Source organism: Tympanuchus pallidicinctus, unplaced genomic scaffold (assembly GCF_026119805.1).
Source record: "Tympanuchus pallidicinctus isolate F22 unplaced genomic scaffold, pur_lepc_1.0 scaffold22, whole genome shotgun sequence".
In the NCBI taxonomy this organism is placed as follows: Eukaryota; Metazoa; Chordata; class Aves; order Galliformes; family Phasianidae; genus Tympanuchus; species Tympanuchus pallidicinctus.
Window position 1 is genome coordinate 8,721,366 of NW_026294739.1, and position 12,784 is coordinate 8,734,149.

At 37.8% G+C, this 12,784-nt stretch overlaps 1 protein-coding gene across 2 annotated transcripts in view; it reads left to right on the forward strand.

Moving 5' to 3' along the window:
• The window catches only part of COL4A3 (collagen type IV alpha 3 chain), a 60,606-nt gene that overhangs the window by 44,701 nt on the left and 3,121 nt on the right, over positions 1–12,784 (forward strand). For both annotated transcript variants that reach the window (XM_052686145.1, XM_052686146.1), the window contains 12 exons: positions 904–1,002; positions 2,242–2,292; positions 4,075–4,260; positions 4,823–4,953; positions 5,360–5,432; positions 6,620–6,691; positions 6,816–6,935; positions 7,799–7,897; positions 8,426–8,638; positions 9,254–9,431; positions 10,497–10,611; positions 11,907–12,079. In XM_052686145.1, coding sequence (XP_052542105.1) covers positions 904–1,002; positions 2,242–2,292; positions 4,075–4,260; positions 4,823–4,953; positions 5,360–5,432; positions 6,620–6,691; positions 6,816–6,935; positions 7,799–7,897; positions 8,426–8,638; positions 9,254–9,431; positions 10,497–10,611; positions 11,907–12,079 — 1,510 coding nt within the window. The remainder of the gene's footprint in view (positions 1–903; positions 1,003–2,241; positions 2,293–4,074; positions 4,261–4,822; positions 4,954–5,359; positions 5,433–6,619; positions 6,692–6,815; positions 6,936–7,798; positions 7,898–8,425; positions 8,639–9,253; positions 9,432–10,496; positions 10,612–11,906; positions 12,080–12,784) is intronic.

The following is a 12,784-nucleotide window of genomic DNA, read 5'->3' on the forward strand; positions in this document are numbered from 1 at the left end:
TAATGAGACAGTTGATATTATTATGAGCTTTTAGACTTTACCTGATATAGTTACATTCTCTGTTAATATTGGTATGAAGCTTTGTTTGTCTTCTTCAATTTCAGCTGAGTTCTTTAACAGCCTATTTTCAATGTTCTCAGTTCAGCTTGGGGAATAAGTTTTAATTTCACGTCAGTACTGTGAAACCTTTTCCTTGATACTCTTTTTCTTTTTTCAGTCCAAAAGTCTCAAGATACGATAGCAACACAGATAGTAGGAAAGGCCTGTTTTACCTACTAAAAGGGAATAATAAACTAAGACATAAGTAGACATGAAGGAGAAAGTAAATTGGTGAGGAAAGAGAAGGAAGAGCATGGCAGTCATTTCTTAGAGCAGCAGAAAATATTGAACCATTTAAGAAAATGCATAAGGGGTAGTGTGTAAATATGTGGCAGAAGAGGTTTGTAATATAGACTTCACAAAAGTCAGTCAGTTCCTGTCTTCAAAAAAGGGCATAGAATGTTCTCATTTGCAGATCTTCATCTAAATTATGTTGTGCTGTTGGCTTTAGTGAACTAATGCTGGCTTATCAGCACTTAGCAAAGATCAGAATCTGCTGGAAAACTTGATTTTGTAATAAAGCTAGGGAAAGAAAACATGCTGTTTGTATGGATTACCAGCACCACGGGTTCCATGTTAATAGTGGGAATGGTGGAAATTGTGAGAGTTCTAAATCCACTGAAGTCCAGTGACTCAATACAAAAGATAGTTTGCTTTTGACAAATGTTTTTATACAAGATGGTTATCTCTATCCTTGAAGTAGCTGCACTCATAATTTTTTTATAAAAGAAATTCAGATCTTCTCTCTTTTCTCTGTAAAATACTAGAAGAAAAAATGATACTGTGGTTCTTTTTAATTCACAGGTGCTGCTGGATACCCTGGAGAAAATGGACTTGCTGGTGAAAGAGGTAATCAGGGTCAGGACGGTATGCCGGGTGCCCCAGGACTAAAGGGAGAACCAGGTAACTGCAGTGAATACTTGCATTATGTTTTAAAATTTACTTTTTTTCTCCAGCTAAACTGACAGGAATTTTTGAGGGAAGGATTAATAAGAAAATTCCGTGGAGCCAAAGAGGACTTTATGGGTAGAAGGCTTTTAATTTTACTTAATTTATTGACTTTCTATGTTATTGTAGTATATGCTATTGATGAAATGCGTATCACTCATCTATTATACATGTGATTTGTCATAATTTCCCCTTAAAATGTTAATTTCTGCAAGAGTCTAAGCACTGCTATTAATGTTTATTATGTGTTTCACCTGAGAAAACCTAGGAGAACCGAAATCCCTTTAAAGAAGGGGTCTCAGCTTTCACACGAAAAGGATGAAAGGAATCAGTGTGTAAAAGCTTCCAGCAGAATGTCATTCCTGATATCATCAGTGTCCACAGATGGATACAATCCTGTGCTGAATTCTGACAGAATGTTCTCATGTTTTACAGTCAAAATATTCTTATATATTAATACCTTAAAAATAAAGTAAAATCCTGAGAAGGCATTCCTAGTAAGCCATTTCATAGAATCACAGACTTGCAGGGATTGGACAGGACCTCTGGAGATCGTCCAGTTCAGTCCTGCTGCTAAAGCACATTCCCTAGAGTAAGTTAGACAGGAAAGTGTCCTGGCAGGTTTTGAATATCTCCAGAGAAGGAAGTTTCACTGCCTCTTTGGGCAGCAGGTTCCACTGCTCTATCCCCTCAAAGTAAAGAATCTTTTCTTCACGTTCAGATGGAACTTCCTGTGCTCCAAACTGTGCTTGTTGCCCTGACAAAAGATTCTGGCCCCATCCTCTTGACAACTGCACTTTAGATATTCATGTGTTTTTTCATATTCAGTTTTAGTAATCACCATTAAAGTATTTTCATTTTTATAAGTATATATGTTCTTTTATTTTTCTGTTTAACTAATGCAAATTGTTACTTGGCTTTTTCCTCTTGAAAATAAATTTTGTCTTTTATTATAGACTCTGCCTCATATACAACTGGTAAACAAGAATTCCTGCTGTAAAGAAAAGCTTACAAATATCATTTGTTTTTCAGGATAGAACCGATTCAAAATATAAAGTATCAATTATTGGATATAAAACAAAAACCTATGCTTTGATTCAGTGAATTTTGAAGTGAAATATGAAATGCTAGACAATTACATTTTTGAGCAATTACTCTGGTCTATTAAGTGTAATGTGACCCAATATTTTGTAGGAGCACCAGGGAGAGGAATCCCTGGCCTTCAAGGTGTTCCTGGTCGTAGAGGTGAGTTTTTTGTTGTTTTTTTTTTTTCCCCCAGAAAATAGGAGCTTTATTTTTTTCATTATTTTCATACTAGAGTCTTCGTCTTTAAGTTGTTTTTAGATGTTTAAAATGGCACATACAAGGGCTGCTCTGAAAGTAATGCCTCTCCTTTTCTTATGCTGTCCCAAAACATCGGGGCAGATGTTGGTGATACAGCAGTAGAGATAGAACCTTCTCTACAAAACTCTGTTAAACTTTCTTGCCATGCAACAGATGGCAGCAGAGGGGCAATGTGACAGAATGGTGGCTGACAAGGAATTGTGTATGAAGCAAATGTATGTAATTGAATTCCTCTATACAGAAAAAAATTGCACCTGATGGCATTAATTGATGTTTGCTGAATGTTTCTGGAGACCGACAGTGGATGTGAGTGCTGTGAGGGTGGGTGGTGTGTTTCAGCAGTGGTGACAGTGACGTGAAAGACAAGTCACATGCTGGACAGCCATGCACAGCAGTCAAACCATGAAATGAATAGTGTCTTGATCAACTCATCCTTGCAAATCAGTGGATTATGACCTGGAAACTCTGTAAAGGGCTGAATATCAGATTTGGTGTGTTGGAAATGATGATAGTGTTGGTATATCACATAGTTTGCTCCAGGTGGGTACCGTGAACACTCACACAGGAACAGGAAGAACATTGTATGCAATTTTGTCAGGATCTGTTGAACCAATATGTGGCTGAAGGTGACAATTTCCTGAATTACATCATTACTGGTAATGAGATGTGGTGTTACCATTGCAAGCCGGAGTCAAAACAGCAGTCCATGGAGTGAGGATATGTTAATTCCTCATCGAAGAAAAAGTTCAAAACGCAGCCATCAGCAGGTAACTTGAAGGTAACTTGATATATGCACTGACTTTTGGTACAGGAGAGGACTTGTATACTTCTGGATTTCCTGGAACCTGGGCAAACCATCAACTCTGACTGCTACATCAGAATGCTGACTAATTTGAAGGTTTGAACTTCTAGAGAGTCAGGCCAAAGAAGAAGACAGCCTATCTTCTCCAACGTGATAATGCTAGGCTCTGTACCAGTTTGAAGACCACAGAACACATTACCAATCTTGGCTGCACTGTCCTACCACACCCACCATATGGTCCAGATTTGGTGCCTTCTGACTTCCATTCAGTCAGGATGATGAAAGATGATGAAAGATGTGGGCAACATTTTCTTACCAATGTTGCCATCATAGCAGCTGTGAAACAGTGGGTCTGCTCCACTGGTGCAGATTTTTACAAGCGTGGCAAGCAAACTCTTGTTCATTACTGGCAAAATGTACAACTAATAGCGGAGACTATGTTGAAAAATAGTGTTTTGTAACTGAGAATTTGCTCTACCAAGTAGTGTTATTGTGCTCTTGGTTTTATCCAAAATTTAATTTAATAGGATTTGACAGTTCTGATGTTTGAACTAGCATTGCTTCTACTGCTACATCAAGAAATAGGGGAATATTCCCCTATCTGGTCTTTCTACCCTTTCTTCAAGTTTCTTCTTTTGTATGAGCAAACTCTGAAGTGGAGTTTTAAAAGAAAAGCGGGTGTATGCTACCTTGCATTGTGCCTTCGTGTAACCATTTTGCTGTACAGTAGCAAGATGGCTTTGGGGACAGACATATACTAAAACCAAAGGCTGAATTCTACCTTTACAGTGTGGTAAAAGCATATGTTCTGTGTAGTCCTATTTCTGAAAGTTGTCATACCATCTCCAATTCTCCTCAAATATATTATTTATACTCTACAGGAGTCAAAGGGGACATGGGGCTGCCTGGATTTCCTGGGCCACCAGGTATGAAAGGTCATCAGGGTGACCAAGGACCCATTGGACCTCCTGGCTTAATGGGATTACCTGGATTTCAAGGAGCAACAGGCATGGCAATTACTGGCCCAAAAGGGAATAGAGGCATTCCTGGTGCAGATGGAAGACCAGGTATATTGTTATAACTCCTTATTTATCTGAAATGATATACTGATAATTGAAAGCAGAATTCAGCCTGTCCAAAACTCAAGATTGGAGGGAATTCTTCCCCAGAGAACTTCATAATTAAACAGGTAGTTCCTTTACGAATTCATGCAGTGTTACAACTGCAAACACCAGAATGGTCCATGCAGTATGATGTAAGTTTTACCCTCTACTCAATTTTGCTTTCTTCCTTTGCAAGCTGTATGGTGTCTGAAATCTGACTTCAAAGAAGTGAGATACCATGCGTGTTATCCCAGACTTAATTAACTGAAGGATATAAAAAAACCAAACAAACTGTAGTGCTACAGAGGATTGCAAGAACTCATCTCTGATCTCAGATTAAATTAAAAGGCTAGAGAAAAATGAATTTTAGTTATTATTATTTTTTTTTAAATAAATAAATAAATGGGCGTATTTCATTGGGAATCACTGAGACAATGAACATTAAGTACCATTATAGAGCTGCATTGTATGTAACGTATGTGAAATGGTGTTGGTGGTGCTCTTTACATATTCTGTTTCTGTACAGGTATTCCTGGTTTTCAAGGGCTGCCTGGTCTTCCCACTATGAGCATAAAAGGAAGCAAAGGTGTTAGGGGAGCAGATGGCATACAAGGACCAATGGGCCCAGCTGGTGACAGTGGTCCTCCGGGTCCAAAAGTCAGTGAAAAGAATGCTACATGTTTCTTTTACATTGAAAACATTGAAAACAGTGTTTCAATTGTAAATTTCATTCTTACCATGAAAATAACACCCACAGTGAAAGAAATAAATGTGTAGTAAAGATACTAAAATGGATATTAAAAACAGCTGTCGTAGAATTAAGCAGACCAAAAAGGAATCATTGAGTATTTCTGACATGTCATTTCTTTGGCCATTAGGTATTACAGAATTATATTAGCAATGATATGACTGTTTCTAACATGCTGAAAAATTGAGCGAATTATTTTAGTTGTAGGATGTTCCATGTACATAACCCTTAAAGTATTTTTGAACAAAAACGAAATGTTCTTCATTGCATGCAGATGTTGCTTTGTCTTCATTATTGATGATATCTGATTTCCAGGGAGTAGAAGGTCGGCCAGGTTATCCTGGTGCTAGAGGGGATCCTGGCTTTCTTGGATTTCCAGGTGTAAAAGGTATTCATGTACTTACTGTGTACGCTTCTGTGTGACAAACAGAAAAATTTCCATATTGTGTTGTAACAGTATGTGTAATAGCACCTACCAGGTCAGATCCTAGAGACATGGAGTTTTTCCGTCAAGAGCAGAATGCATGTCAGCTGTGAAAGAAAGCATTCACTAAGAGAGCATTTTTTCTGTAGTTAAATGCTCTGAGTATGTTCAAAATGCTGTTAAAGTGAGGAACGGCTACAACTTCAATTGTCTCCATTTCAGGCAACTTCAAAATGTTCGTCTTACTAATGATGTGTAAGGACATTGGAACAGGGTTTGCTAATTAGAAATGCCACACCACCACTAAAAGATGTGATTTTTGGCGACCTCTTAGCTATGAACTCAGGAGTATTTAATCATAATTATGATACAAAGCACTAGGTTGTTTTCTTGCCATAGAACAGTCCCAATTATGATCTCATTCACCAGTTTATCAGCAGACAAACTATAAAATGTATTAGACTTATTGATTTTATATTCCCCAGGGTTAGTCAGATAAGCTGCTGGCTAAGAGTTCTTTAAGACTTTGTGTGTGTGTGATCTGATTTAGGCCTGCATCATTCCAATATGTTCATTTTCAATTACCTAATATAAAATAATACACAATTGTCATTTACTTGTTAAACCCACTGCTTTGTGTTCCATGCTGTATATTTTACGTTTATAGTTCTAATTTTAAAAATCACTGTACAGACAATGATTATACTTTCTCATTTCTTCACACTGTCAGTCAAATCTCCTGGCTCAGTAAAAGTTTTCCTTTATTATTATTTACAGCAGAGCTGTTAGGGAATATTCTGGATGTAACCTCATATTTTACACTGTGAAAGGAATTGTTTTTTAAGTTTCAAACTTTTGAAGAACTTCATAATCCTCCTAAGAGCCATCAGTATAACTTACAATTGGGATTGAAGGGAGTTGAACTGCATTACAGGGATATGGAAACAAATTATTAACAGATTACACTTGGCCTATGAATTCCAAAGTAACAAAAGACACGTAGAAGTGCACTCTCCTGTTTTAAATGAGGCTGCTGACTGTGTTACTCTTCAGAAAGGTTGCATGGATCACGCAAGACTCATAAATCTGACAGTTGTTTTGACGTTTCAAAGCAGAAAAAAAAAAAACATATTTCCAATCTCTTTCTTCAGGAGAGAAGGGTAATCAAGGACCACCTGGACCACGAGGGGCAGAAGGACCAATGGGACCAAAAGGCCAACCTGGTAACTATTGTTACAACTTTTATTCGAATACCAGCTAACTTAGCTTGATTTTGTTGGTGGTGTTTTGTTTTAACATTTTTGCTTGTTTTTAACATAAGAGTTCTTCATTACATTTTTCTTCTAGGTCCACCTGGTGTCTCTGGGAGAATATTCTCTGTCCCTGGGAGCAAGGGGCCTCCTGGACTGCCAGGAATCCCAGGCACACCAGGTGATCAAGGAATTCAAGGGATTCCTGGATTACAAGGTAGTTTATGATTTTATCTCTGAACATGTTTGTGTGTCTCATATGGAACATTTCAGTTTGGCAGGAAAACACACAGCTGGATAGAAAATTGATATATTTTTTAAAATATGTCTCAGAATTTGAAAATAACTCTTGTTATTTTTATTATTGCCTTGTTAACAACCTTGTATTTCTAACCTGGCCCATTCCATCTGCTCACCACACCTGCAGTCAAAGAGCGTGCAAGTTTTTCCCTCAGTATAAGGCTAATCAACAAAAATGGTAGAAGTGAAGCCTGCCATGGCTGTGAGGAACGTGGGAACAAGAATCAAGTGAGATTAGGTGGATGTTATCTCAACCACCAACCATGTTCTCACACCACAGCTTTCCACACCAGGAGGGAACTTCTCAGAGTCTTGAACCTGACTGACTCGGGAATGACAAAATTCCCTCTGGCATAACAAAGCAGACATTAAATAACTGTTCTTTTACACCTTCCTTAAATTTGTTTTACAAAGGAGCTACATTATTTATGGTATTATGAACTGTGAACAACATGATTATGGCCTGTTATTATGTTTTTGAAATATTCCTATAGTTTAACACATGCTAAAAAGTAAAAGCTATTTGCTGTGATTTATGTACAAGTTCTTTATGAGAATAATCTTTTTCTAAATATATTCAGTGCTTCCTTGTCATCTTCTTAATGTGAAATATGCTGATAGTAATACTATGGACAGACCCAACATTTGTGAACTTTGCGCTGCTGTTTTTATTCTAACACAGCTACGTTCACAGAGGGATTTTAATTTCATTTATTAGCATTTATTAAAGTCTAGCATAATACTGCTATATTAATCTGTTTTTTCTTGATTTCTGTTTAGGACCTAAAGGAGTAAAAGGTCTACCAGGAAGTTTTGGTCGTCCAGGTCAACCAGGACAGCCTGGTCCAAAAGGAGACAGGGGATTTCCAGGACAAAGAGGTACAAGAAAGCAGACATCTGTTTGACCACTACTGAAATTATAAATAAACTGTATTCCCAATTTTCATCAAGTCTTCTTTTGGCATGTATTGAGATTCTGTAGCAGTTGCAGTAGCGCATACTTAGCTTTTAACGGATTCATGTTCACAACAGCAATAGTAGTTTGCAACATTTATAAAAGTGTGCCTTGACTGTGCTCCTCTGTTACTAACTACATTTACTCACCCACTTGAAAATCTGTTCAAATCAGTGTGCCTTTACATGATGTCAATTTGAATATTTAAACTGAATAATTTAAACTTTAAAAAAAAAAAGAAAAAATTTTTCACAATGCCACAAACTGATGCAAAGTAAAGCTAGGTCCAAAAAGGAAAGCTACGTGAGCTAGATTCAAAGGAATTAATGAATCTAGTAAAAACTGTTATTCATTTTTAATTTAAATTTCTTTTGCTTACTTTCAAGTGGCTTTGCTAATTCAAGTAAAGCAGGAATTCAAAGAACATGATAATATTTGCTTCACCTTCACAGGGCAACCTGGATTGATTGGCTTCCCTGGCCTACAGGGATTGCCTGGATCACCAGGTACTACCACCACTGGCCCAACAAGAAGAGGTTTTATCTTCACTCGACATAGTCAATCAACAAAGATTCCTTCATGCCCACCTGGGACATCACAAATCTACATTGGCTATTCACTGCTTTTTGTACAAGGAAATGAACGAGCGCATGGACAAGACCTTGGTACTACATTACTAAAATGTTCATATCACCTTCTGTAGGGTACAGTAATGCTAAGCTGTCTTCATGAAACCAAACTCGTTGTGTCTGAGTTGAACATTGGCTTCAATTATCAGTGGTCTGCTGCTCTGAGTAAATTTCAGTAATCGCAATTCAAAAGACAACTTTCCTTCTTCTCCTATACTTTGTTTTGCTCTCCAGACATGTTTTCAGGAGCAATTTGGTTACTTCTGAATAGATGCCTAGTGTAAATGTCAGTAGCATCTGTGTAGGGCTGACAGTAATATTATGAGGTGTAGGAGAGCACAGTGCTTTGTGAATGACAGATTGAGTGCTATAGTGTCAGAAATGGCCTCATAACCTTGTGTTTAATCCCTGCCATTGTGTCAAGGACTGATATCATTCAGTAAGACAGTATTTTTAACAGATTTTGTTCTTGGCCCTTGATTTTTAAATACTTACTTTTATCTATGCAATAAGTATTTTGATTTCATGCAATTTCACTGTATAGACCATAACTCTTTATAGTCATCAATTTTTTAAATTTTTCCCTGGTCTCCTTTGTCATGCTGAATATAGCTTCCTATTTGTCACAAATTACTCTCTCCTGTACTTTAGGAACAGCTGGTAGCTGCTTGCAGAGATTTACCACCATGCCGTTCTTATTCTGCAATACCAATGATGTGTGCAGTTTTGCTTCTCGCAATGACTATTCATACTGGCTGTCAACTGCAACAGCAATGCCAGTAGACATGGCACCAATTTCTGGTAAAGCACTAGAGCCCCATATAAGCAGGTAAGAGTATAACAATTTTAGTTTTTCTGGCCAGCAGCCACACAGAGTGCAAGTTATTTTGAACAATAAATCTTAGAGAAGCACCTTTACCTCAGTAAATAGAAGCATTTTTTATAATTGCTTGATTTTTTAATTAATTTTTTTTTTTTTTATTACTCATCTGAATATATCGGATATTCAGTATTCTCTGAGAAAAGTTAGACTATAGGTAAGGTACTGTCACAGGCTTAATTAGTGTAGCTGACATGACAAAAGGGAAAACAGTTCTACTGCTCATAATGACATAGAGGTATATATGCACACATGCACGTACACACATTTTTAATACTCGTCATACATATTAGAAGCAGGCTAAAGTGGCATAATGACAGTTTCAATGTTTGTAATACAGTACAAGTCAATTTCTGTTTCCAATTACATCTAATAAATTTACTGTAGTTGTTGAAGCACATTATAAACTGGAGCTGAAGGTTCTCTGCTATAAAACGCCCTCATATAAATGCGAACCTTTTCATTTGCTTTAGGATGCCTGAAAAGATAAAGAGCCTCTTAAGGGGGAAAGCTTTAAAAGACCAGGATTAGAAAAACAAAAAATAGGAAGGCAAGCTTTCAATTCTTCCTTCTAGTCTGCTCTACACAGTTGTTGCAATCTAGTAGCTCAGCTTCAGACTTTTTGCATTTAGGAAATAAAGTATTTTTTAAATTTAATACTAGTGAATAAAGGTACAGAACTTTGATCTAAACCATAGCAACATAAAATAATGAGCACATGATGAAAGTAAAATTTAGAGTGTTACTTTAGTAAAGGCAGTATTAGGAAAGTCAAATGCTCTGGAATTAGTTCTTATTTTTCACCAACTTCTGTCTAATAGATATTGCAAAAATGGTATTTGGATTACCTTCAATTTACTGATCTCCTCATTCAACAGCAGAAATGTATGTGAGGTACAGTATTTCTAGTGAGCCCTAGGTTTGGGTAGCTAGTATCACAGCAGATGCAGCTTTTGGTCTGCTTACATATTTTCCCTCACTCTGCACTGAATGCATGCGTGCTTCTTCTTACAGATGCATTGTCTGTGAAGGACCTGCAATGGTAATAGCAGTTCACAGCCAAACAACTGCAGTTCCTGCATGTCCAGGAGGCTGGATATCTCTCTGGAAGGGATTTTCTTTTGTTATGGTAAAGATAAAAACACCGGAAATACTCATTTTCCTTCATCTCACTTTCAGTAGCATTTTCATCTATGTTTGTGTCTTAATAATGGCTAATTTTTTTTCTTTGCCTGGAATGACAAAAGCATAGAAACAACTATGCTGATCTGTCAGGAAATAAGTGGCAGAAGGAAAAGGGGGCATAATGAAAGGAAAACAACTGGATTTTAGTCTCACAAAAATAACTGCAGACTCATGTGTTCTGCTGAGCTCTTGGGAGGACAGGTTTGGGGCCTGGGGTGGTTAAAGCAGTCCTGACCACAGATGCACAGAAATAAGCTGCCTGCTACTATGCCTGGCAGTTCTTTTTGTAATTCAGATCCTTGGGCCAATCTTCATAGAAAGCTAAAATCAAAACAAATGCAGTACACTCTCTACAGAGGACTGCTTCAGCAATTTTGGTGCCATAATGAGATATTAGTGAAGAAAGTAAATAATGTGCTTGCAAGGTGAGATCTGAGAATGGGAATAAGGGGTGTATCTATACCAGGGGACTGGCACTTCATCTTTGTTATCCATGACTGAGGCATACCATAGGGATGCCAGCAAATGAGGATAAGAGACAGAAATAAAAATCCCTCTTCAAAGGTCTGATTGGTTTGGTTTGTTTGTGTTTGTTTGTTTCATGATGGAAAGTCCTTTTAGTGTGGAATTTTTTGTCACTCCTGTCATTTGGCCCTAAGTTATAATAAACATCTTTGGGGAAAAAAAATTTTCTCAGCTTCTGGCTAAATTACAGTCTTTTCAAACATCATCAAATTTAAATGTATTTTTCCAGCAAATATTCTGCTGTCATAAATTGTTGTAGAGCTCTTTCTACAAGCATTGTCAGAGAATCAGAGAATGAAAATGCATTCTTTGGTTTTTTTTTTGTGTTTGGAGAAGGAATCAATTTAACAAAAAATATGAATGGGAGCAACACACAAAAGATGAAATTTAGCTTATTTGTAATTCAGTTACTGTAGTCCTCATATGGATGGAAGCCAGCTATTTTATAGACATTTTGCTCGTTACATTTTTATGGCTTTTCTTAGAGCAGAAAAAGGCCTTTGCAAGAACTAAGAAATAGCATAACTATGCTTGAGTTTTCATAAAGTTTCTGTACTTCATTGTGAGTCTGATAAAACTAGTCTATGCTAATTTTTGTCTTGTCCAAGATATGGCACAGAACATATGATAAACTTCAGAGATTTTTTTTTGCCTGCAGTTTACTAAAAGCTGATGCAAAAGTTCTCCTCTAAAAGCATTGATTGGTTGTTACAGTATACAAGTGCTGGCTCAGAAGCTTCTGGCCAAGCACTGGCATCTCCTGGATCTTGTCTGGAAGAATTTCGAGCCATCCCATTCATAGAGTGCCATGGCAGGGGGACGTGCAACTACTACACAAACTCCTACAGCTTCTGGTTGGCATCACTAAATCCAAGAAGAATGTTCAGGTAAACAGTGCTTTTTCAGCAGCCTCAGCCCCACTTCCTTCACTTATTCACATTGCATCCATGCTGCAGATGGCTTAGAAGCCAGTAACTGCCTACATAACAAGCAAAGTCTCCCCTAGTAATTCCCATCAAATTAGACATCCCCATTTATCAGGTTTATGGTCATTCCATAGCACAAAGAGACCTAAAGTGAGACAAACATCTGATTCATAGTCATAGAATGGCTTGGCATGGAAGGGACCATAAAGACCATCTTGTTCCAGCTCTCCAGTCATGGGTAATGACACTTCCCACTACATCAGATTGCTCAAAGCCCTGTCCAGCCCGGCCTTGAACATTTCTGCAAATGGGGCATCCATGTCTTCTCTAAGCAACGTGTTCTGATGCCTCACTACCCTCATAGTGCAGAATTTCTTCCTTATATCTAACCTAAATCTACCCTTTCTCAATTTAAAGCCCTTACCCTTGTTCTTATGTTGTTGGGATCCCCAGGGGTGAACCCAAAACTTGAGGTGGAGTCTGTAGAGAGCAGAGCAGAAAGAGAGGAGCACCTCCCTCACCCTGCTGTTCACACTTGCTTTGATGTAGCCACGGTTACAGTTGGCTTTCTGGGCTGCAAGCACACGACGCCAGGTCACCTTGAGCTTTTCCTCAACCAACAACTTCAAGTCCTCCTCCTCAGGGCTCCTCTCAATCTATTTTCTA